Consider the following 24,721-nt stretch of genomic DNA (forward strand, 5'->3'; position numbering starts at 1 on the left):
AGGGTTTTTGTTTTTGTTTTTGTTTTTGTTTTTTTTTGTTTTTGTTTTAGAAGGTGATATTTGAACCAAGAAGAAAATGAGGGGGAACCCACCTTGTGAAGATCTGCATTCTACATTCCAGGCAGAGAGAACAGCAAGTGAAAAGGCCATGAGGCCATGAATGAGCTGGGTATGTTTGAAGACCAGGAAGGAGACCTGTGTGGCTGGAGCACAGTAAATGCGGGGGGGGGGGGCGGTCAACAAGAATGAAAAGAATAAGGTCTGGGGTAAAAAAGATCAAGGCGTGGCGACTCCCTCAACTCCCCAGGGGTGCTCTCCTCCCTCTGACTGTGCCTCCCATCTTTCCAGTCTCTTACTGCTGGGGAAGCTGAATCCTGGGAGGCATGAGGATCCTGAAGAACCAGGCCTGGGTCCCAGGGACGAAGGGTGATTGAAGGTGGGGTGGAATTGGGAGAGAGGAGGCCTAAAGAGTGGGTGAGGAATGAAAAGAGGAGGTGGTTGGAAGGGAAGACATCTGGGCTCTGGGGTGGAGGGCCTGAGCCTGATAAGGAGCAAAGATGCCACGTGAGTCTTCTCCATTCATGACTCACCCTCTCTTCCTCCTCCTCCTCTTCATTGCTCAACCCCAAATCTCCCTGGGAAATACCTCCCTGACTGGGGATCAAGTCAGTGCCTCCCAGTGGTAACTGAGTCATGAGGGGTGGAGAAGAGGAAGGCAGGCATAGGATAAATAGCAGCTTTGCCTCCCTGGCTCCTCTCTGCACCCTCCCCACTTCCCCAACAATATGCATCTTGCCAGCGTGGTCAGCTCCTGCTCCCTCCTGCTGCTGTTGGGAGCCCTGCCTGGATGGGCGGTCAAGGATGACCCCATTGAGAAGGTCATTGAAGGGATCAACCGAGGGCTGAGCAATGCAGAGAGAGAGGTGGGCAAGGCCCTGGAAGGCATCAATAATGGAATCACTCAAGCTGGAAGGGAAGTGGAGAAAGTTTTTAATGGACTTAGCAGCATGGGAAACCAAGCCGGCAAGGAGCTGGACAAGGGCATCCAGGGGCTCAACCACGGCTTCGACAAGGTAGCCCATGGGCTCAACAGTGGCGTCGGACAAGCAGGAAAGGAAGCAGAGAAGTTTGCCCATGGGGTCAACAACGCTGCCGGACAGGTTGGGAAGGAGGCAGACGAAGTGATTCATGGGGTCCATCATGGGGTCAACCAGGCGGGAAGTGAGGCAGGGAGGTTTGGTCAGGGCATCCACCATGCCGCTGGGCAGGCTGGGAAGGAAGGAGAGAAGTTTGGTCAGGGCATCCACCATGCCGCTGGGCAGGCTGGGAAGGAGGGAGAGAAGTTTGGTCAGGGCATCCACCATGCCGCTGGGCAGGCTGGGGAGGAGGCAGAGAAGTTTGGTCAGGGCATCCACCATGCCGCTGGGCAGGCTGGGAAAGAGGGAGAGAAGTTTGGTCAGGGCATCCACCATGCCGCTGGGCAGGCTGGGAAGGAGGGAGAGAAGTTTGGTCAGGGCATCCACCATGCCGCTGGGCAGGCTGGGAAGGAGGGAGAGAAGTTTGGTCAGGGCATCCACCATGCAGCTGGGCAGGCTGGGAAGGAGGGAGAGAAGTTTGGTCAGGGCATCCACCATGCCGCTGGGCAGGCTGGGGAGGAGGCAGAGAAGTTTGGTCAGGGCATCCACCATGCCGCTGGGCAGGCTGGGAAAGAGGGAGAGAAGTTTGGTCAGGGCATCCACCATGCCGCTGGGCAGGCTGGGGAGGAGGCAGAGAAGTTTGGTCAGGGCATCCACCATGCCGCTGGGCAGGCTGGGAAAGAGGGAGAGAAGTTTGGTCAGGGCATCCACCATGCCGCTGGGCAGGCTGGGAAGGAGGGAGAGAAGTTTGGTCAGGGCATCCACCATGCCGCTGGGCAGGCTGGGAAGGAGGGAGAGAAGTTTGGTCAGGGCATCCACCATGCAGCTGGGCAGGCTGGGAAGGAGGGAGAGAAGTTTGGTCAGGGCATCCACCATGCCGCTGGGCAGGCTGGGGAGGAGGCAGAGAAGTTTGGTCAGGGCATCCACCATGCCGCTGGGCAGGCTGGGAAAGAGGGAGAGAAGTTTGGTCAGGGCATCCACCATGCCGCTGGGCAGGCTGGGAAAGAGGGAGAGAAGTTTGGTCAGGGCATCCACCATGCAGCTGGGCAGGCTGGGAAGGAGGGAGAGAAGTTTGGTCAGGGCATCCATCATGCCGCTGGGCAGGCTGGGAAAGAGGGAGACAAAATAGTCCAAAGTGTTCATCCTGGGGTCAACCAGGCTGGGAAGGAGTGGGTCAACCAGGCCGGAAAGGAGGCAGAGAAGTTTGGCCAAGGGGTCAACCACGCTGCTGGCCAGGCTGGAAAGGAAGCGGAGAAACTTGGCCAAGGTGTCCACCAAGCTGCTGGCCAGGCCGGGAAGGAGGAGGACAGGTTGCAGCAGAATGTTCATAATGGGGTCAACCAAGCCGGCAAGGAGGCCAAACAGCCGCTGAATGTAGGTGAACAAGGGTGGGATAATGGGGATAAGGGTGTTGGGGGAGGGAGAGGTTAAACCCTTGGGACATTTGGGGAGCCTAGGTAGTCATCATTTGGTGACAGAAGCTTGGGCAGCTATGGAACTGTGTCCTCCTTCTCAGTCTCCATGTCCCTTAAAACGGAGCTGGTGGTTAGCTGGTCAGACAGACTAAGCCATCTTCTTCGCAAAGCCCTGTCAGAGAGTGTGGACGGGCCCCAGCCCCGCTTCAGGGAGCTGTCTTCCTCATTAATGACATCTAAGGGGAGGAACACGCAGCCTCTCCTGGGAACAGAAAGAAGTTGCCGAGGCCAGGATCTATTACACTGCAGAGAGAATGAGTGTTGAGAAAACCCAGAGCATCAGAGGAAGCTTGAGGAATAGCTTTTGGAGATAAGCCCTATTCTGTTTAATTTTCCTGAGAAGCCTCTGAGGTAGCCAGGGTGAGGCTGCTGACTCTTTGATTCTCAGATAAGGAAACAGAAGCTCAGTGGGGTTTAAGGGTTTGCCAAGGTCACGGGGTGAGCACTCAGCTTTGGCCAATTCCAAGTCAGGGTTCTTTTTCTTCCTCTATGCTGCCCCATCAGAGGAGGCCTTCTGGAGGATTCCTGATCCCCACTTAGGTAGAGGGAACAGATCCCGGAGGCCAGGAGAGGCTGACTCCTGCTGGCCTCAGTTCCCCATCCTCCACTCTCCATGAGGAGTCTCTGGGACACCATCTCTCCAGGTCTCAAGCCCATAGCCACATGGGCTGCCAGCCAGGGAGCCAGGGATGGGTGGGTGGGGAGGAAAGAATTATGGAGAAAGTGTGCAGAGTAAGGGAGGGAGCTCTGAGTCAGATGGGAGATCTCACCGAACAGAGACCAGAGAGGGAGGTTTGTTTGGGGATCCGAGGCCGGCAGCAGCAGTGCGGTGGGGGAGGCCTTGCTCAGTGCCTGGGGACAGGATTAAGGAGAGGATCAACCCGAGTTAGGGATCAGGCTAGAGTGTGTGTAGAAGGGGTAGCTCTGAGGTCAGGGCTGAGGTGAAACCCTGTCCAGGTATTCATGTGGCTCCTCTGGGCTCCCTCTCCAGGCAGGCCCCTTCTCAGCAACTAAGAACATCTCATAACTAAAATCAAAGGGAATCAAGGGAAGACGAGTCAGCAGGGGCAGGCATCCTTCCTGGCTTCTCCTCCCACCTCTCACAGAGTTCCCACAGCTACATGGGCTCTGAGTTTTCTTTCTGGACCTTTCTGGTAGCCTATGCCTCCCGCCCCAGCCCCAGCCGGCCCCCAGGGAAAAGGGACTTGGGAGACCCTCAAGGGCTGAGGGGTTGTAATGAATCCAGGCTTCGTCCACAGGGCGGTCATCCAGGCGGATCCACAGGCCAGCACGGAGGGGTCGCAACCACGACCTTAACATCTGGAGTAAGTCTCCCGAGCACAGCGCGGACTTGGAGGTGGGAGGAGGGGAGGCTCTCCTCCGATGGTGGTGGGACAGACGCTGGGACTGACCCTCTTGTCCTTGAATTTCAGGCTTCGGTCAACAAGCCCTTCATCGACTTTCCAACTCTGTGGAAGGTGAGTGTCCACGTTGCTACTTCCTGCTTGGGAGATGCTCTCATGTCCCCTTCCCGTCTCCTGTTGCCAGACAACTGCACTGTAGACAGACTCTCAGCCTCTGCGGAGACCATCCAACGCATTTCCCAGCTCTGGCCTTCCTGCCTCACTGTTCTGGGCCCTGCACATCCTGCTGTCACCTTATGGGCTCTTTCCGTCCCCTCCCTCCCCGAGGCAGAAAAAATCTCCAGGGGCCCGTGTGCATCTAGGAGCCAGGGAGGGAGGGGCTGCTGAAACCCTCCCCTCCCTGTGCCCAGCATCTCCCCTTGATATCTCCCTGCCAGACTCCCTCCCTACCTGTGGACCCTCTGCTGCCCTGGCCCTGCTACCTGGCGGCAGAGTGCTAGGTGGCGGGAAACTGCATCTCCGTCCTCCCCCTGGTTGGCCCTCCAACCCCTCTCCAGGATAAAGGCTCCTGTAAGATCCCTGTCCCCTCTCTAGGCCCAAAATTAAGTCCTAGTTCTTTTCTTTGCATGCAGTATATTCAGCTGCCTGAGACTGGGGCAGAAGGGTGAGGCTGCGTAACAACCCTAAGGACAGTGCCTGGAACCCAAGGGCACATCCTTGTTTATTCCTGGGCTATAGAGGTGGCAGGAGAGCCTCTCAGGCAGAGCAGACAAGGCTTCTCAGTTCCTGCAGAGGCCCCCGGCACCTCCACCTGGGAGGGCTGGCTCCCTGTTCTTCCTGCATACAGGTACCACCTTGCTTAAGATAGTCCCCAGAAAATAGGTGACCCCAAAGCCAGAGTGGCCAACCTCCCTGTCATTCTCTACAGGGTGTGAGGGCAGAGGGCTCGTGGCTATGTGCCCTGCATTCCCTCCCTCTCTCCTTCTCTCTTCCAGAGCATCACCAACATCATTCCCTAAACTGATGAACTGGCCATGTTGAACAGACTGACATTCCTGTTGTCACATCATCTGAAGTGACCTGAAGGAGCTGGGCGGGGTGGGGGGCGGGGAAAGATTTCTGGAGTCCCTGAACGGGGCTGTACTTAGATCTGTGAATAAATATAACCCCCGGTACTCTCATCATGGTCCACGGTGCTTCCTAAGAAGGGGTTGGAGGAAGGCTTGTCTTTTCTTCTCTTGCTACTTTGCTGAAGGAGCTGTGGGTCGTGGGATCTGATGCACAGGATGGGTTGAACTGTAGATTTCAGGCTGATCAGATCTCCGAGGGCGGTTATGGGGACAAGCCATGCCTCATTAGTACGAAGTTCATGCTCGGCTTTGGGAGGGACATCTGTGCAGGGAAAGCTGCCCCAGCCAGTATGGGGGCCAAAGCATCAGAGAAGAGGGCAGGGACCCTGGTGAAGCCCACGGGGGTAGCATCCTCATCCAGGGGTGTGGCACCAAAGGAATAACAATAGTAGCTTGTGTGTATTGTGCAATTAAGGCGTGCGAGGCTCCCTGTGCTTTACATGCATGACATCACCGAATCCTCCCAACCATCCAGTTAGGTAAGAGGTCCTGCTATTGCCCCATTTTATAGAGAAGCACACGGAGGCTCATGCAAGTTAAGAAATGTGACCGAGATCACATGGTAAATGGAGGGAGAAACAGCCCAGGGCTACCAAGGCTGTTCTGAAAACCCAGAAGTCTTTTCCTGCTTCATTTCAGTAGCGAGGGGAGTCAGTGAAGAAAGAGAGAGGAAAGAGGTACGTGCGCCCAGTTTTCTGACCTATCGGCAGCTCAAAGCCCGGAAGAATGACAGCAGCTGCTTAGTAGGTTCCAGGTACCGTGTGAAGGCCTGTTCATTCTCTGTAAGCATTTAAGCCTCTCACAGCCCAAAAGCAGAAGTTCTCTTATGATCCCCATTGTATAGATGAGGAAACTAGGGCTCAGAGGAGCCAGGGCACTTGCCCGGGGTAACCCATGAGAAAGCAGCAGGCCTGTCTATTGCCAGAACCTGACCTTTCACAAGTTGCCTATGAAGTCTCCAGAGCACTTGCCAGGCACGGGCCTGAGTGCTGGGAGACCTCCATTCCAACAGGACCGGGTGCCTGCAGGCAGCACCCTTCCCTTCTTGGGGCCACACTTTCCTCCCGTGTAAAGGGGGCGGGTGTCTGCAGGAGAGGACTACAAACATGGCTTCCAGCTCCCAAATTCCATCAATCGTGAGATCAGAAATAAGAGACAGTGTTCTTGCCCTTGGGGAATTTACAGGCTTCCTGGGGCGACAGGGCATACAAACAGAATATGAAAACAACCACAAAGGAGCGTCAGTAAAGGACACACCAGGGAGGGGAGGGGCCTGATGCGCCCTGTAAAGGCGATGTTCTTGACACTTTGTATTCACTGCGTTTTGCCTTATTTGTAGAATACCACCATTTTAATCACCTATGTTCCTTCTCTCCTCCTGCAACATTTTATTGCAAAGATGAAAGAATTTTCCAGTGACTACCTGCCTACCCACCACTTACATTCTACCACTAATATCTGACTCTGCTTGCTTTATCTCACAGCCACCCATCACCCACCTAGCCATCTAGCCACGTGCCAATACATTTTCCATGCAATTCAAAGTAAATTGCAGCTGTTTGTTTCCTGTATTTCAATGAATGGAAGCATTCATGCGAACCACACATGTACTGATAGTCTTCTCTGGGCATCATTTCACCTGGACTAGAGGAATCCCTTTTGAGAAGGGATTCATTCTTTCACAAAGTAAAAGCTTTCATTGAGTTCATTTGTATGCCCATTTTCTTGCTGGGTTTGCTTGGCTGGGTTCTCAAAAGTTCCAGAGAGATATGGGACAATCTGTGTGAGCTGGGGGTCAATCCTGGGAGGCTTCTGGAAAAGAAGAGCTTAGCCGGATCTGAAGGGTAAAACACAGGTGGCTCACTCCTGCCCTGAGGCCTGGGGTGCTGGTCCCTCTGCGGGAACATGCTCCCAGCCTCTCTTTCCCTTTCTGGTCTCACCCAACCTGCATGAAGGGCCACACTTGTTTCTCATAGCATGCATCCTGGTCTTTCCAGTGTTGTGACAAACCGTAATTATGTATTTACCGATTCCATTTCCATTTCTCCCTAGACTAAGAGGTTCTAGAGGAGGGGTTGAGGCTGGGCACAAAGTTTCTGGTAACTCGTAGAGCAGAGGCTACTGGCTTGAGCAGACTTGGGAAAGGCCTTGGGACAAGAGTGAGCAAGAACTAGGCACCTGAGACAGCCAGGCCGAGCCAGGCCAGGGAGCAGGAAAGAGAGGAGGCCAGTTCTAAGGATGCAGAGGGACAGGGAGATGGGTGGGACTCTCACAGCCATCTTTTACTGGGCGCGGACTCTGCTAAGCAGTTAGGTGAAGACGTGATTCATCCACCCTCCCAACCTCCCCTGACGCAGGCATCATGATTACCCCTCTTAGAGATGATGAAGCTGAGGTTCAGAGAAGGGAGAGAGTCGACGGAGGCCACCCAGCTAGCAGATAGTAAAGGCTGGCTCCTGGTCCGAGCGCTTCCCTGCTGGGGGTCTCTGCTTGAGAGGTGACATGCTCCCTGGGGACCCTAGGGAGGGTGAGGGGCTACTTCAACTAAGTCCTCTTGAAAAGTAAGTTTCTGCCTTTGCGCCTTTCACAAGGTGCCTGTGCAGCCGTGTCTGAGTCTCAAAATTAAACAAGTGTCAGGGAAGTATTCCAACAGTCTTACAAGAACACATATTGATTGAGTGCTCCCAAGTGCCAGGCACTGTTCTAAGCTCTTTGCACGTGTTACCTCATGCAATCCTCGTATTCACCCCTCTTACAAACAAGGAACCTGTTGCACAGATGTGTTAAGACGACGTGGTGGTGATCTTAAGTAACTGGTCGAGCCGGGATTTGAACTCCAGGTCAGTCTGAGGCTCCAGGTCAGGCCCTGCGAACACAGTGAGCCAGCAGATGTCAGCCTGAGGCCCAGGACTCCAGAGAAGGGAGCAAAGACATCACCCACACCCAAGATCTCATCTCCCCTCTATACTCTTTTTCTTTTGCCTTTTAGAAATTTTATTGTGGAAGTTGATATTTCATTTTATTATCAGGTTATAAAAATTGAAAAGTAAGGGGCTCCTGTAGTCCAATGGGAATTCAGTAATGACATTTTGTCATGTCAAACTATGAACATAAATTTGTACTGTACAGTCCTCGTACTATATACGGTACGCAATACATGTATTAAATACTTGTTAATAAAATCATCAGAATATTTAAAAAAAGAAAAGTAAGGGGCTCAAATAACAGTCTTGGTTTTAATATATCATGAGTTACCATACAACTGAAGGCCATTATCGCTCAACGCAACCATGGAACACTACCTCTCTTTTATAGTGACATGAGCCTGAAAACCTAATTATTTTCCCCAACAAATTAGCAATTTAAAATTCTTTGCCTTTCAAAAATGTCTCTGTACTGTGTAATATTGAGCAGATGACAATTATAGCTATCTTGGCCATTAGACATTAAAACTACATATTGTGTGCAGCATTCAAAATATGATCTGCTCTTTTTTTTTGGATTCCCTCACTTTATTTATTTATTTATTTTTACTTTTCCCCTCTATACTTGAGTCAACCTCCTTTCTCCCCCTGAAGTCTCCTACTTGGTCTCTGTAGTCCTCATACCATGTCCCCACCCTGGTCTGTTCCCCAGTTAACACCTGAGTCAGATCACAGCCTTCCTCAGCTCACTTCATTCAGGTTCTACTTCATTCAGAGTCAAAGTGCTCGCAATGGTCCCCGAGGCCTCACAATCTGGCTTTGTTCCCTCTTTGACTTCAACTCCTCCCATCCCCCCTTGCTCCAGTCACAGTGTTTCTCAAATAGAGTAAGCAGCCCCCTGCCTCAGGGCCTTTGCACTGCTGTTCCCCCCTAGCTTGGAATACTCTATCTCCAGATAGCCTCGTGACTCACTCTCTTACTTTCTTTGGGTCTCAGTTCACATATCACATCTGAAAGAGCCCTTTCCTGACCATGCTGTTTCCCTCTGTCTTCTCTATATCCTCACCCCACTATATGTTTCTCCCTTGACACACCAGCACCTGGTCTGTTTACTGTCCAGCTTCCCCACAATGAAGGTGAGCTCCCTAGGGAGACAGAGAGAGAGAGAGAGAGAGAGAGAGAGAGAGAGAGAGAGAGAGAGAGACTGATAACCTTGTTCCTTGCTGTATGCCCAGTGCCTAGAACAGGCGTGGCACAGAGTGCTCACTCAGTAAACATTTACTGAATAAATGCAGTAGTGCATCAAAGGGAACAGCTGAAATCAGAGGGTCCTGGACATGACGTAGTCATGTCAGACTCATGGACCATTTTATAGACAAGAACAGAGGAGGCACGGTGATGTAGGAGAAAAAGCTGTCAGATTCTGCCAGCTCCATTTTGCCATGATCTTGTATATGATCTCGTGTGTGTGTAACAGCTCTAGGCCTCAGTTACCTCACCTGTAAAATGGGAATAACGTCTATATCTCGAGGTGATGGTGAAAATTAAACGAGATCATGCTTGTGAAAGCATCTGGTCTTCTGTTTCTGTTCACAACAGGTATGTAATTAACATGCCTTAAGGCTGATTTAAAGTGACCCCTCTGGTCCAGAGACGTCTGAGGGCAGTTTTTCCCAGGAGGTAGAACATAGAAGAATGTAGGTGGTTGTGAACATGGCTTTGAATAAGTCCGAATCACACTGCGAGGCACTTAACTCTTTTCTTAATTTTCCTAGACGCTTTCTGCATGGGTGGGGAGGGAGACAATTCCTGGGCTGGTGTGCCCTGAATACCTCTCTCCTACTGGCCAATCTCCCTTTTTAACAAAGAGGCACAGGGGCTACAGTCAGCTATGATGTGATTTTATTATTTTCTTCTCACTTTGTTTTTCTGGTACTTTCCATTTACGGGCAAGTGAGCCTGACTTTCCACTTAGAATAGTGGTATAAAGTATTCTCTTAAAATACACTTAAGAAAGTCAGCTGGTTCAAAGACAACTCTTAGTGGCAGAGAAGCTCTCCACCCTCAAATGGTCCTGGAGCAAAACTAAACCAGTTCTGCCCAGAGAAGAATGAGGGCTTTGAAAAGCAAGGAAGGTCTGCGACGCTGAGATGACAGAAGATGCTGGGAGCCGGGCTCAGGGATGGGACAGGCTGAGCTTGGCTCTGCCTCGATCACACACGCACCGTGTCCTCTCTGAGCCCCACATTCTCTGTCTCCAAATGGGGTAATAATAAGACTGATTCTCCCAGGGCTGTCTGGGCCTTAAAATACTTAGTCCAGCTCTGGGCACAGAGAAAGCTGTGGATAAACTGGAGCTCCAATGATTATTATTATTGCTGTTGCTGTTACCACCACAATTATTATCCTCATTAAAGAGTCATCAATGGAATAACAGGGAGGCAGGAAGGAGCCGTGGAGAACAGACAGGGATTGTGTTTACATCGTGAGAGGTGTTGGGTGTTACAAGTTGGGGTGTGGGTGTTGGGGTGGAGAGAGAGGCTGACCGAAAGACGTTAAGAAAAGCAGGTGGAAACCGGCCCCTCCTAGCCTGGTGATGAATCCCAGTGATACAAGGCAGTGCCAAGTGGGAGGACCTGGGGTTCCTGGGAGCGGAGAAGCAGCCACGCTCACTGAGCAGTGATGAGACCTGGGGAGGATGCCCAAGATCTGCATCCTGAGCTGGGCCCGGGGGAGGGGGCTGACGGGGGCTCCTGCCCCTCTGCTGACCCCTCCTCCCTTGGCCGTGCTGCCCTGTCCCTGCTGGGAGAGGCTGGGGGCGGGGTGGGTGAGCTGGTGTCGTCCCAGCCCTCGCAGGAGGCCATGAGCTCACACTCGTGTCCCCTCCAGGCCTGGTAAACAGGATGGGTTTACCGGGTCAGGTGCACCCTCCCTAGGTCTGTCCCTCCCACTCATTCCCTGGGGGTGGCTGGCCCGCCCATCTCTCCTGTTCCACACCCAGCTTTCTCAGCAAGAGCAGCCCCAGTGCTAACTGAAACGCCCTGATGACCACTCTCAGGGTCGTGGCCACTTCCTTCTCTGACGCCTGGGGTCCCCACCGCGGGGCCGTCTCCCAGCAACCAGGCTCTCTGCCGCTGGAGGGTGTGGGAGACTGTGAGGTGGTCAGTCACCTGAAGAGGGCAGCACTGGGGGCCAAGATGGGAGAGACACAGGCTGCCTGAAACTGAGAGGGGAAGGCCATGAAGGGTCACCTGCCGCTCATTCAGGTGCCCCCGACCCAGGCTGGCTTACACCTGGGGTGGGTCCTGTTCCACTGGGCTCCCTACCCTTTCCCGCACCTCCTCACCCTCCGTGGGCTCCTGCTTGAGTCCTCTTTCTTAAGTCCTCTCCATCCACCTCTGGGAGACCCAACAGTCCATCTCCTCAGATGCCCCCACCCCCACCCTGCGCCCCAAATTCCTGGGGTTGGGAAATCGGAAGACTTTTGTACCAGTCTCGACCCATTGCTCCCTCCCTCCCTGCTGCACGGGCTCCCTCTCTGTTTCAACACAGACTCTCAGACTCACAATTACAGCTCATTACGCTATCGGGTGGCTGGCCCTGAGTCACGGAGGGGAGGGACTCTGGGCTGCTCAGCCCTGCCACCTTCTCCCAAGCTCCAGTATAAGGAGTAGCGGCAGGGAGGAGGACTCTGGGAAGGCGGGGGCATCTGAGAAAGGAGAGAAGACTGCAGACCTAGAGTGAGGAGAACAAAAAGTCAGAAGGAAGGGGAAGACGGAGGAGGGCACGCAGACGCAGAGGAAAAGAAAGGGCAAACGAGTCAACCTGGGTGGGAAGAAGACACTTAGGAGAGGAGAGAGGCAGAGATGAAGCTCCAGGGGTCCCTGGCCTGCCTCCTGCTGGCCCTGTGCCTGGGCAGTGGGGAGGCTGGCCCATTGGTGGACAGAGGGGAGAGTGAGGGAACAGATGCTGGGGAGATCGCTGGACACATGGTGGGAGAAGCCATTGGAGAGGGGCTGGGAGAAGCCGTTGGAGAGGGGCTGGGAGAAGCCTTTGGAGGCAAGTCGGGAGAAGCCAACAGCCACAGAATCTCTGAGGTCCCTGGCCATGAGGCGGGAGGTGCTGCCGCCCATGGCCTTGGGGAAGGAGCCCGGGCTCTTGGAGACACTGGCAGACAGGTAGAGGGTATCATTCAACATGGAGCAGATGCTGCCCACAGCTCCAGGCAGGGGATACCTGGCGGCAACAGTGCTTGGGTGAGTGGCTGGAAGCCAGGCCTGGAAAGGGAGGCAGTGGGCAGCAGGGTGGAGAATCTTGCAAAAAGGATGAAAGAGTGAATGGCTCGCTTATTGGTGGCTGTATGAGCCAGCCTCCTTCCATGTGGTCCTCCCTCCTCCACCACCCTGGGGTCTCTCTCTACCTGCCTCTCCCTCCATCCTGCCCTGGCTCCTCTCTGTCTTAGTTGCTTTGCCTGCTCTCCCCTGCCCTGGAGTCAGGTGGCCACACACACTCAATGTAGCCATGTTGTTCCTGCAGGGAACCAACGGCCAGCCCCCAGCTGATGGCCATGGCATCTCTGGCTCTCAGGGCAATCCTGGAGGTCCAAGGACTCCCTGGGACCAGGTATACGCTGGGGGCTCAGGTGGCGGCTTTGGAACCAACTCTCAAGGAGGCTCCTGGGGCCAAGGAGGCCATGGAGGGCCATTCAACTTGGGGACCAACACTCAGGTAAAGTAACTCCCCAGCCCTGATGCCTGCCACCTCCCTCCCTTTGAGCCCACTCTCTCAGTGCCTCCCTTGTGTCCCTCCCGATCCCATACTCAGTCTCACCCTCCCAACAGGGAGCTGTGGCCCAACCTGGTTATGGGTCAGTGAGAGGCAGCAACAACCCAAATACAGAGGTAAGAGGAAGAGTCTGGAAAAGAAGGGGAATCTGGATGCGTGGGGTGGAGAGTGGGAGAGACCAAAGGGGAAGAAAAATGGAGGGGGGACGGTTGAGGGAAGAGGCAGATTGGTTGGGAGGAGAGGTGGGTGCGGGGAGGAGGCTCTGGAGAGTGAGCTGGGCCTTGAGGGAGAGACATGTTGGGAAAGAGAGCCAAGCCACAGGAGGCAGGAGAGCCTGGCCCATGGGGACGGCTTCCACGGGAGTCTGGAAACTCACTGGTCCCCTTCTGTCCACAGTGCACCAACCCCCCGCCATCTGGCTTGGGTGGAAGCTCCAGCCACTCTGGGGTAAGAGGACAGGGCGAGCAGGGCATTTTGCACAGGGAGAAAACAGAGATGCTGCCCCCTCAGCCGGGGAAGACGCATTCCTGAGCAGGAGAGGAGGGGAGGGAGGAAGGCAGTCTTGGTGTTCTCATCTTTAGACCTTGCTCTGTTCACTTCCTGCCCCTCAGGGAAGCAGCGGCAGTGGCAGTGGTGGCAGCAGTGGCAGCGGCAGTGGTGGCAGCAGTGGCAGCGGCGGCAGTGGCAGCACTGGCAGTGGCGGCAGCAGCAGCGGCAGTGGCGGTGGTGGCAGCAGTGGCCATGGTGGCAGCAGTAGCCATGGTGGCAGCAGTGGCCATGGTGGCAGCAGTGGCCATGGTGGCAGCAGTGGCAGCGGTGGCAGCAGTGGCAGCGGCGGCAGTGGCAGCAATGGCAGTGGCGGCGGCAGCAGCGGCAGTGGCGGTGGTGGCAGCAGTGGCCATGGTGGCAGCAGTAGCCATGGTGGCAGCAGTGGCAGTGGTGGCAGCAGTGGCAGCAGCGGCAGCGGCAGCAACGGCAGTGGAGGCGGCAGCAGCGGCAGTGGCGGTGGTAGCAGCAGTGGCCATGGTGGCAGCAGTGGCAGTGGCGGCAGTGGCAGTGGCAGCACTGGCAGTGGCGGCAGCAGCAGTTCTGGACCCAGCTGGGTAAGTTCTGCTTCTGACTGAAGGCAGAGACAGGACGGAGGCCCCTGGTGGTCCCTGCTGAGGACATCCCCTCCAAGGCCTCCCTGAACGCTGCCAGCCCCAGGGTAGGTGACGTCACTGTAGTTGTCACCCCGGGGCTCCCCAGCTTCTGGTCCCCACCTTCCCAGCCCCACTGAGCAGTGTTGCTTATGCACACACTCAGATTCTCCGGAAGATGTGCCCTGCTTACCGCATTCACTCTGTCCCCTCATCTTCCACTCGGCGATGGCGGGGATGCTCTGTCCCCTGTCCAGGCTCTGCTCCTGCAGGCGTGTCCACTGGGCAAATCTGACTAGAGCTTGTTGGTGGATGGAAGCCCCGTGACACAACCCCTGTCTGGGATGCGCCCAGGAGAACGAGGGCAGGACCGCACGTGGAGATTTAGGGACATTGTGAGCTGCGGGGTAGATGACACTAATAAATACAGTCACAGGAGGCCCCTACGCGAGGGGTGAGAGGACCAGGAGGCGACCACGACCTGGCAGCCGGATTAGGGTGGCACTCCCATCAGAGCACAGCTGGGTCCCTTGGGGGTCTGGGGAAGGTCTCAGGCAAGAGGAGGGAAGTAACTAGAACCAGCCAGCTGACGTGAGCTGCTTTAATTTACTGTTCCCTGGACCGCCCCACCCGACTCTGTCTAGGACCAACCCTTGGAAAACTCTAGGAATTTTGATCAAGGGGTCTACACGGGCTCCCAGGTAGGACTCCCCAGGGGTCTCTTCCCTTTTCTGGGTCCCAGGAGAGGAAGAAGGGGAGGCGAGGCAGGAGGAGGGCAGAACGAACTCCCCGCTGCCAGGGTCACAGCTCTTATGAAGTTGGGCTCCGGGGCCTTTCCTGCCCCTGGCGTGAGGTGGGGCTGGAGGGCAACAGCTCAGAATCCCCAAATTATCCCACATTTCCAAATGCACTTGGCCACACCTGGCCTCCTCTGTGCTCCAAATAACTTCCCCCAGTGATTGACTGGATAAAGCTGGGAAGGCATGGAGGCTGAGGAGAGGGGGTTAAAATATCATAATCCCAATTATGGGATTAATCCCTGTTATGGGAACTATATGGGCCCCGCCCAGGTCCTCTGAAGACCCCATACAGACTCTTGCCTCCCCTCCTAGGGATACGGCAGCAGCTCAGGTAGCAGTGGTGGAAGTGGTGGCGGAAACAAACCCGAGGTGAGTGTCTGGCGAGCGTGCGCCTGCGCAGATCTCCCCCTACCTGTGGGAAGGGGAAGAGGCGGTGAGTGATGGGGGCGCCGAGGGGAGAGGACAGCTGGGCTGGGGTGGGGATGCGGGACCTGGGCCGGCCTCAGGGTTAAGATGCTGCAGTCTGGGGTCTGGACTTGGTGCCTGGGTAGGGACTGAGAGCGTCCCCTCTTTCTCCCTCCCACAGTGTAACAACCCAGGGAATGAAGTCCGTGAGTCCGGAGCATCCAGGAGTCAGGTGAGAGCCACACTTGCAGCGACTGTGGTTTGTCACGGCAACTGTGCCCACTCCTCAATTCAACTCTGCTCGGCCCCGTGCCTAACGCTAACCTCTGTCCCAAACCCTCCTGGGGGACTTTACAATTTAGGGGGAAGAAACCAAATGTGTGCCCCTAGAAAGTGTATTAAGTTCCAAATTATTCATTCATTGCAACTCCTTACATGATATCTCCACAGAAGGGGTGGTGAAAAATCATAGGAAAACCAGTCCTTTTGGAAACAAAATTGTTTCCACTGGCCCGTGAACAGAATTCGGTGACCTCTTGGACAGCATTTTGAAATAGTGCTTTGGATGTATGCATTTCCCTCCTAGCTTATTCTGGAAATCTGGCCCTCTGTCGGCACCTGCGGCGCTGACAGAGGAGGGGGTAGGCTAAGGCATCACCTAGAGGTCTTGTGAAAATGCAGATTCTGACTCAGCAGGTCTAGGGTGGGGCTGAGGTTCTGGCTTCTAACAAGCTTCAGGATGAGGCCGACGCTGCTGGTCTGCGCACTGGTGTGAGCGTGGCCTGCAGGGTGAGGGGCGCGCCCCTGGGGAGAAGGAGGCATGGGGGCAGTGGGGCTACATTGAGAAAGCTCTCACGTATCAGGGATGCTAAACTTTTATGAGGAGACAAGTTTTAAGAAACCTCCTCCCAGCCTGTAACTCTATTTCCGGTTTTTTAATATACCAAAGTCTTAAATATGTAGCGAGGGGGGAAAACAGACAAAAATAATAAAATGGTCAAGGGGGTATTTTTAAAAACCAGATTTAAGAAGGCCAAGTTGACAAGTGGAAAGAAAGGCAGTGAACTTTGACCTAGAAGATGGGGGTTCAAACACCAGCAGTATCATCAATCATCTGTGTGTCTCCAGGGAAGTCAGCTGACTTCTCTGAGCCTGGGCTTCCTCTTGGGTAAAAGAGGGACCGTGAAGCCTAACTTGCTCACCCCTCCTCAGTTACTGCAGAGCTGTCTGCACCATAACCGGACCAAGGTGGATCAGGGTCCTGACGCTGGAGTCTGACATGGAGACAGGTGCCGAGCAAAGTTGCTGGACAGCTCCCAGTTTCCGCTTCCCCATCTGCAAAGCGGAGGCGTCTCCGCATGGGAATGGGACAGGATGGGACCCAGAGCTCAGCACACAGTGGGATTAAATATTGGTTACTAGTGGTGTTTTGGGAGCAAGGAATGGGTGGAAGTAAGAATATGGATATGATTCAAAGGACTCGGTAGGGTTATTCTGGGTAATGAGTAGTGAGTCATTCGAGTGAGGCTTTCTGGAGGTAGGGCTCTTAGGCAATGTGTAAAGAAGAGAAGAAGGAGGCTTTACAGGGAGGACAGAGAACTTGAGCAAAGGCGGAGATGAGTGGGCCAGGAGCAGGTTGATTGGTGGCCAGATGCATGAGCCTGGAACACCAGTCGCCTTTTCCCCACCCAGGGGCAAGGGTCCAGTGGAGCAGGTGAAGCCGTCAGTGGAATCAACACCTTGGTGAGTGGGGGCATCACTCCTCCTTGGGCTGAGACCCACCCTTGCCTCTCCCTATGTCTCCTGCCCCTGCCCCATACTCACAAAGTCGGTTCTGACTCTTACCCTGTTCTCATGGGTTTCTTAGGACTCTCCGACAACTCCTGGGCCCTTCAACTTCGAAGCTTTCTGGAAGGTGAGTTCGGCAATAGTGCTCTGCTCACTCTCTTTTGGAAAACCAAACTTTTGTCCCTTGGCCCCACAGGCTGCAGCCTTCTTTCTAGAGTGACCATCAGTGGTGGTTCTTGACCTCTCTTGTCCTGAGACCTTGAGCTGATTACATTGTGGACCAGTTGGGTCATTTCTTTCTTTCTTTTTTTTTCCCTCTCTCTCTGCAGAATTTTAAATCCAAGCTGGGTTTCATTAACTGGGATGCCATAAACAAGGTAAGGGCTGGAAGGCTGTGTCATTCTGATCTTTGTGGGAGAAAGACAGAGAGAAGAAAGCTAATTCCTGCTTGGTGAGTCAGGGAACAATGTCAATGCCTCTAGGAGAGCATTTCAGCCAGTGTTTTAAAAAAAAAAGATAGAAACAAGGGGGAAGGACAGCAGAGCCCTGAAGACAGAGGGAGAATTTGGAAAGAGCTGGGAGTTGGGGATGAGGAGGGAAGGGGTCTCTTTTATGTCTCAGCACACAGACCTGAGCAGGGCTGAACCTCAGTTTCCAGTTCGACACTAGAAGGTGCAGGGGAGAGTGAGTTCTCAGGCCTGATCCTCAGGAACCAGGGAGGAAGTAGAGGCAGGGGGAGGGGGTGGACTGAACCATCAGGAGCTAAAAGGCCAGCTGAGGACTGACACTGAGAGGGAAGGGAAAAGGAACGAACGCTGGCCGGCTGAGAGCCTGCTGGTGCCCGGTTCTAGTCTGGGCCCTGAACGTACATCATTTTAGGAAACACCTGGGGCCTAGATCCTCCGGCTCCTTCTGCCCTGTTCACCCCATCCTTGGAGGGGGAGCCCCTGGCCAGGCTGATTTGACTCCAGAATAGCAGGTGTACCTCCAGGGCACAGGGGGTGGACTGGAAGGCGGGACGGCAGACGAACCATCCAAACAAATCCCCGAGGCAGAAGCTGCCATCGGTGGCCCACTGATTGGTTGGTTTGATCTAGTTTTTAAAAACAATATGTCCACCCTGGGCCCCTCTTTCTACGGCCTATGACGGCCTAGAGCTGAGTAGCAGCTGCTTCTTGCCACGGGGGCTTGCTCTGCACTGGACAGACTGCCCCCGCCCATCACTGTCATTCTGCCACCCAACTGGTCCCTGTGAGCAGTGGAGTTTCTGACCCTTAATGTAAGAGAATGCAGACCAGGACCCCTGCCCTGCAGAGCTTGTTGGGGAAGTGGGCGGTGGAAGGCGGGGAGGCAAAGGGATCACCCACACCTCAGGAAAGGCACCTGGGAGTAAGGTGGGGGGTGAAAGGCAGGAGGTGCAAACTCCTAGCTACGGCAGAGTCGTGGTCTGAATGAACCAGATGAACAGAGCAGACTGCTCCGATTTCGTGAAAAACTGTTTCTGGTCTGGGCGAAACTCCTTACTGTGGACCATGCGGAGACCAGGCCCCTGAGCGTGGGGCACTTAGGGTCTGACGGGACAGCCAGGGCCCACACAGATGCTTCCCTGAGGGCCCAGGCTGACACCTGGCAGCGGGGTGGGTGGCAGCAAAGAGGGTGCTCGCAGCTGTGCAGAATCCGTTTGGGGTGGCTCCCCTCAGGAGCAATCTCCTAGGAAGCAGGGCAGGACAGAGATGTGCAAAGAAATGGAGAACCCCAGCTTCTTCCTGGTGGGGAGAGGATGAGGGAGAGGAGGACTTCGGCCAGAGTGAGGACTAAGGACAGGGGGGTTCCACTTAGCATCCTGGCCAAGTATGGGGGCTTTTAAGCCCAAGCTGGAATATCTGGATTGGACTGGATGACAGCCATGGGTGAAAAGGTCCCTGCAGTTTTCTGGAGCAGGGGCCCAATCTCTCCCCTTGCCTTGGTCCACTACCCCCGAATTCCTAGTCCTCGAGCTCCCTCTTAGAACTTATTTCTTTGCCCAGGACCAGAGGAGCTTTCGCACCCCGTGACCTCCCGACAAGGAGCTACCAGATGGATGGGAGCCCCCATCCCTTCTTAAAACACCACTATCTCACCACTAACCCCAACATTTGCCCTTGAAATAAATCTTAGCTGTCCCACACTCCTGGTCTCTGCTCCTTTCTTATGTCTCCACTGTTGTTCCAGGGGGGTTGGAAAGGGTGATCTCAGCCCCCCAGCTCTGGGAGATGGGCGGGAGGTGGCATGGCAGGTGAAAGGTGGGAAGGTCTGGGGGCAGGTCCTGGTTCTGAGGTTTTACTACAGCTGTGTTCTGCCTGAGGCTGAGGGAAACTGGGCTAGAGGAGAATGCTGCGCTGTGCGGTATGTGTGACGGAGGGGTGGCGAGTGGCTCCAGAGACCTGGCTTCTTTCACCCTCTGTTCCCAGAAAGTTTTCTCATGTCCCTAAAGACACCCAGCTTCCCCCAGACCTTAGTCACAATGAATTCTGAAGGCTGAGGATGGTGGTTGCAGGAGCTGGGGCTTCGGTGAGCAGGGGGTCAGGCTCCCGGCTCACCTGCGCCCTACTTTCATCCACAGGGCCAAGCCCCACCCCCCAGCACTCGCGCCCTCCTCTACTTCAGCCGACTCTGGGAGGTAGGAGAAGTCTCACTCTTGGTCATCCTGTCCTCCCCCCACCTCCCTCAAGGCAGCTTACTTGCCGCCAAGTTCCCCCTCTTTTCACTGGTGAGATAGGTAATCTCACCCAAAGCTTATCACCAATACCATCAGAAATGCGAACACCCTCAGTGTCCTGTAAGCTCATCTTCATCCCGCCCCAGACCACGCCCAGGTGCCAAAACCCTCTCTTGCACGTGATCTTGAAACTTTTCCAACCAGCTGCCAGACTCCACCCTCTGGATTCTGTTTCCCCATGGCCCACTCATCTCTCCTTCTCCCTCTAGGACTTCAAACACTACACTCCTTTCTTGAACTGGAAAGCAATTCTTCAGGTAAGGGCGGCAGAAAGCTGGGGCAGGAAGCTCAGCTCCGGGGACTGGGGTTCTGACCCGGGGCAGTGGCTTGCAGATTCTGTCCCAGATCCTTCCCTTCCCTCCCTTCCCATTTTCCTCCCCCTCCCCTTATGCAACGCAGAGCAGGGGTGGAGTGGAAGAGAGAAGTTGTGAGTCACCGAAGAAGGAGTAGGGTGGCGGGTCCTCCCCAGGATAAAAGCCGAGGCCGAGGGTTGGGGCCTCCACAGGTACAGGATCATGAAGCCGGCCACCGTCTCCGCTCTGCTGCTGTTGCTGCTGGGGGTGGCCTGGCTCCAGGGAAGCCACAGCTGGGTGGGTACCGCAGGGTGAGCAGGTGGAGGGGACCACAAGGTGGGGAAGAGGGAGGGGCCTGGGGCTGGGGCTAACTCTCAGGGCTGGAAAGGGGTCACTAGGGAGGAACGTGGAAGAGAAACAGGAGAGCAGGAAGAATGGGGGAAGGGGTCAGATTATCTGGGCAGGGCCCCTGGGTCCTACAGAAGGCCACACTTCGATTCCATCTGGCCAGGGGCTTTCCGGAATCAGGGCCCTTGGGCATCGAGGCAAGTGTTGCCCACTCATTTTCCACATGGGCTAGGCACGTGAGGCTGGACAGACAGGGCCACATCGTGGGATCTTTCAAGAAAAGCTAGAAATCTGGTTTTCAATTGTTTGCGACTAACTTAACTTAAACATCCAGACCAAACAATGTCTGGAGGCCTGTGGTCCACCAGTTTGTGCCCTCAGTGGGTTTAGAGTGCATTCAGGTGTGGAGAAGGCGGGGAGTCAGGCCTGACTTGGGAAGAACATCTTGATCCTGACTCTGTAAGTGTGCGTGCGCGCGCGAGTGTATGAGTGTGTGTGTGTGAGTGTGTGTTCCCAGTAGAGAAGGGCTGATGGCAGGAACTAAGCTCCTCTCCTGCGCAGATCTTCCCCTTGCCCTGCTCCGGGGATTTGGGGGGCAAGTGCACCTGCAGTGCTTCTTAAGGGCTCCCTCTGCTTTCCTGGATTTCTCCCCTTCCTTTCCCTCCTTTGAGCCAGAGCGAACCCAAGGCACGTCCCTTCGCCCCTGTGGGTAACAGCCCATCCTTCCCAGGACCCTGGGGAGAACAGCATTTGGGAACAAGGATGAAAAGGCCTGTGTGGGGAGCAGGGTGTGCTGCGGGCAGAAGGCAGGTGGGGCCGAGGTGCCCGGGTCGGCACAGCTCCCCGATTTTTCTAGCTCAGGCTCAGGCCAGCGCTGCTGCCAGGGCCCCAGGTGCATGGGTGGCAGTGGGGTTACCTCTCCCTATCCACGACCCCTGACACTGTGCAGGAAAATCTGTCCCATATCTGTCTGGGCCATTAGTTCCCTCCAGGCTTGCCGTCGCCTCTGTAGGCAGCACGTATCTGAGACCACTGAGGGGGCGGGGCAGGCCGGGTGGGATGCTGGAGCCCCCTACTCTGGGGCCTGCAGGTCCATGGAGATGCCCTCACGACGCCTCCTTCTCCGGCTCCTTCTCCCTCCCAGGGTGCTGAGGCGTCCTCGTCGCTCCAGAAGAGGGCAGGCGGCGCTGGCCAGGTGAGCCTCTCCCTCAGACTGCCCTGCCCCGGGGCCGGCCCTGGGTTCCTCTCAGCCCCATTCCTGGGTCTGGCCAACCTGAAACTCTCCTTTATGTCCTATTCTATAATTTCCTTAGCCTGGCGCAGGATGGCAAGACGTGGTACCTGTAACTTCTAAGGTAAGATAACTGCCACCGACCACTGATTTATTTATTATATTATATTATTATTATCAATGGAAGTACTGGGGACTGAACCCAGGGCCTTGTGGATGCTAAGCCTGCGCTCTACCACTGAGCTATACCCACAACCGCCACTACCACCACCACCACCTGATTTAAATTTCACTTTCTTCCTTGTCTCCTACTGTCACCTCCCCAGCGACACTCGAGGATTTGGGAGAGGCAGGGAGGGACGGAGGAGGGCTAGGACCGTATAGTGAGGTGAAGGTGTGGGCCCTGGCCGCAGGAGATTCCACAGAAGGAAACACGCGACGTGAGGAGCGGAGGAGGCAGGGGCTTTGAGAAGGTCCATTCAGGGCAGGGGAGTGGGGGCAAAGTGCCCTCATCCCTTCTCTCCTTGCCCCCACCCACCGCCCCTGCTTCCTTCCGCAGAACAACTATAACCAGCAGGCACACCCTAACGCCTCTGGCGGGCAGTACGCAACCAAGATCCCTGCTAAGGTAAGACTTGCAGCTGCCCTGATCCCCACTGGGGTCTCCATCGGGGCAAGGGAGGGAGTTTTTGCACTGCTAAGGTCCTCTGCGTAGGTTAGCTGGGGCTGAATCCTGCTCACTTTGATAGTCATGTCTCTCCACCCCTGTGGAGGGAGACTCCAGCCCCCTGAGAGCAGTTTGGAAGAAGAGGGTAGAAGGTTCTCCACACCCACTCACCCACCCCCTCACTTACAAGGGAGCAGTGGCCAGTCACGTGCCAGGAAGAAAACAGGGAGCCAGTGTCCTCGCAAGGACTACACGGATCCAGAAAAGAAGAAAAAATCACATGGCAAAACAGCCAGCTTTCCTTTGTAGTGTCTGCTCTCCAGCTTTTAGTTGCTGACTTTGGGGCCAGTGGGGTCAGGGGAGAGGAGGGGACGCTAGCAGTTAGGGAAAGCTAGCCTGGGAACTCCTGGTTGGCGGGAAAGTAAATGCTTCACTCCACACAGGAAATAACGGGAAAAACAGGAGGATTTGGTCTTATTGGGTTGCAAAGGAAGCAATCTGGTAAATTCCGAAAATGAACGTGTTAAATGCTAATTAGGCTGATGAAAAATCAGGCGGTATTTCCCACCATCTCTCAGAACAACAAAGCCCCTGCCCTCGGGGAGAGGACGTCTACTGAGAGATCAGAAACCGCCTGCTGACTGAGAGGAGGCTGAGATGCAGTCAATAGCACCTGTGGGTACCCACCTCGCCCATCCCTTGTGGTCAATTTCTACCCACAGAGCTGGCAGAGGGAGACCTACGTTTCCTCTTTCCACTCCCCTCGGTCAGTGTGTGTTCACGGACCACATTCAATATCTTGGGTGAAATGCACTCAGGCTGATACATCTCCTGGGAAAACAATTCCATGGGCTGAGAGTCCACACTCAGACCTTTGCGATAATCCTGGTCTGAGCCCTGAGGACATGGCCGAGCAGAGAGGCCACTGGAGCCCTTACCTCACCCTCTCTGATCTCTTTACAGGGGGGAGTCACGCCGTCTTCCTCGGTAAGTACTGGGGCGCAGAACATCCAGCTCAAGAGAGATGGGGTCTGAGACCCGAGGGGGTGCCGGGGACGGTGCCATGTCCCCTCAGACACTCTCCTTGTCCCACAGGCGTCCCGGGTGCAGCCTGGCCTGCTGCAGTGGGTGAAGTTTTGGTAGGTGAGTGTCAGAGGGAGCCACACAGGGCACGCTCATCCGGGGCAGGGCTGGGATCCCGCTCTGGGCGGTTGTGCTAAAGGTATTCAAGAGGAGGAGACCCCGGTGTAGAGTGTGGAGAGAGACTCCTAAGAAAATGAACTTGAACTTTCGAAAGCACCCCTCAGAGTGCTGGGGGAGGCCTGACAGAGGCGGGGCCAGGCGGGGACAGAGAAGGCTGGCAGGGCGGCCTGATGAAGGAGCCAGACAGGACAGGAATTGTGTGGGGGGCCTCGAGCGGTGAGCCTACCAGGTGCAAAGGTTCAGAGGCAGGAAGAAGAGGTGATATCTGTTTTAGAGCGGAGTGAAAGCGAGGGGACCGCAGGTGACAGGCAGGCCCTGAGGACCTGCGGCACACAGCAGCAGGGTGGGAGGATGCCTGCTTTCAGCCTGGAGTGGCCGCGTTCTACCACTGGCTCTTTTCTTCTAGAAAATCACTTCCAATAGCGACTGAGGCCCCGAAAAACACCAATCACCAGCTCTTGGTCTGGGTGCTGCCACCTGCTTTTTCTAGCCTGGGGGGCCTGTCTGTCCCGTCCCCCCCCCTCCACTGTGGGGTCTCCTTGACCACCAGCCTCATCGGATACACCAGGCATTTCTTCACCTGCTCTATTTTGTGACCTCAGGTCACCACGCCAGACATTCAGGAGACGCAGCCTACTTTAGAGTTTCTCTGTGGAAATAAAACATGAATCTTGTTTCCCTAAGACTCTGGCAAACTTTATTTTTCAATACTACGCTGATGGCCTGGATCAGGGAGAATAGAAGAGGGGTTTAGGGGCAGATAATCTGCCTTGGGCCGAGAGTGATAAGACCCAGGTGGTCCTGACAGGAAGCAGCTAACTGATCTCCCTGGGCCTCAGTTTCTCCATCTGTAAAAAATAATCTTTGCCCAACTTACCTCTGAATATCAGGCTTACTGCACTTGAAGCAGTTGGGTGTTTGCCAGCCTGTAAAAGGAACAAGGGAGCTATGCAAACAGGAGTAAGGATATTAAAGACGCTGTTCCAAGAAAGGAGAGCTGCTGCAGCGGGTCAGGGAGAGGCAGGAAGGAGGACGTGGGCCGGTGGAGAATAAGCCCCGGCCTCGTACAAACACTGAAGTGTGGATGAGGGTAAGCTGGGGCTGGGGAGTTGTGGGGAATGGCTCACACCCAGTGCCTTATCAGTGCAGCTGCTCTGTGCCTCCAGGAGGCAGAGGAAGTGGTGAAAAACTTCTGCTCTGTCAATGTACCAATGAAATTGGCAGAAATTCGGGTGCAGGCTGAGCTCAGGCTGATCACAAGCCAGGAGCCCTGGG

General features: G+C 55.0%; 2 protein-coding genes across 2 annotated transcripts; both read left to right on the forward strand.

Moving 5' to 3' along the window:
• The first annotated feature begins 718 nt into the window (after positions 1-718).
• Positions 719-5,156, forward strand: SBSN (suprabasin). Its single transcript, XM_072967214.1, has 5 exons — positions 719-1,538; positions 1,701-2,510; positions 3,871-3,936; positions 4,045-4,089; positions 4,971-5,156. Exons 1-5 carry the CDS (start codon positions 786-788, stop codon positions 4,992-4,994), a joined length of 1,698 nt encoding a protein of 565 aa, XP_072823315.1. The 5' UTR covers positions 719-785; the 3' UTR covers positions 4,995-5,156.
• Positions 5,157-11,684: 6,528 nt separating this feature from the next.
• Positions 11,685-24,129, forward strand: DMKN (dermokine). Its single transcript, XM_072967213.1, has 19 exons — positions 11,685-12,285; positions 12,566-12,757; positions 12,871-12,930; positions 13,211-13,261; positions 13,426-13,917; positions 14,598-14,654; positions 15,066-15,122; positions 15,340-15,390; positions 16,851-16,901; positions 17,026-17,073; positions 17,276-17,323; positions 19,549-19,605; positions 19,914-19,961; positions 21,490-21,540; positions 21,659-21,700; positions 22,136-22,204; positions 23,207-23,230; positions 23,339-23,386; positions 23,853-24,129. Exons 1-18 carry the CDS (start codon positions 11,896-11,898, stop codon positions 23,384-23,386), a joined length of 1,836 nt encoding a protein of 611 aa, XP_072823314.1. The 5' UTR covers positions 11,685-11,895; the 3' UTR covers positions 23,853-24,129.
• The last annotated feature ends 592 nt before the right edge of the window (positions 24,130-24,721 follow it).

This window comes from Vicugna pacos, chromosome 9 (assembly GCF_048564905.1).
Source record: "Vicugna pacos chromosome 9, VicPac4, whole genome shotgun sequence".
Taxonomy (NCBI): domain Eukaryota; kingdom Metazoa; phylum Chordata; class Mammalia; order Artiodactyla; family Camelidae; genus Vicugna; species Vicugna pacos.

What these genes read in the sequence shown, in the direction of transcription:
- SBSN (XM_072967214.1), top strand. Translation starts at nt 786, where the DNA reads ATGCATCTTGCCAGCGTGGTCAGCTCCTGCTCCCTCCTGCTGCTGTTG. An exon ending in CCACGACCTTAACATCTGGA is followed by an intron (nt 3,937 to 4,044) that starts GTAAGTCTCCCG and finishes CTTGAATTTCAG; the next exon opens with GCTTCGGTCAACAAGCCCTT. An exon ending in ACTTTCCAACTCTGTGGAAG is followed by an intron (nt 4,090 to 4,970) that starts GTGAGTGTCCAC and finishes TCTCTCTTCCAG; the next exon opens with AGCATCACCAACATCATTCC.
- DMKN (XM_072967213.1), top strand. Translation starts at nt 11,896, where the DNA reads ATGAAGCTCCAGGGGTCCCTGGCCTGCCTCCTGCTGGCCCTGTGCCTG. An exon ending in GTGGCGGAAACAAACCCGAG is followed by an intron (nt 15,123 to 15,339) that starts GTGAGTGTCTGG and finishes TCCCTCCCACAG; the next exon opens with TGTAACAACCCAGGGAATGA. An exon ending in TGGTACCTGTAACTTCTAAG is followed by an intron (nt 21,701 to 22,135) that starts GTAAGATAACTG and finishes TTCCTTCCGCAG; the next exon opens with AACAACTATAACCAGCAGGC.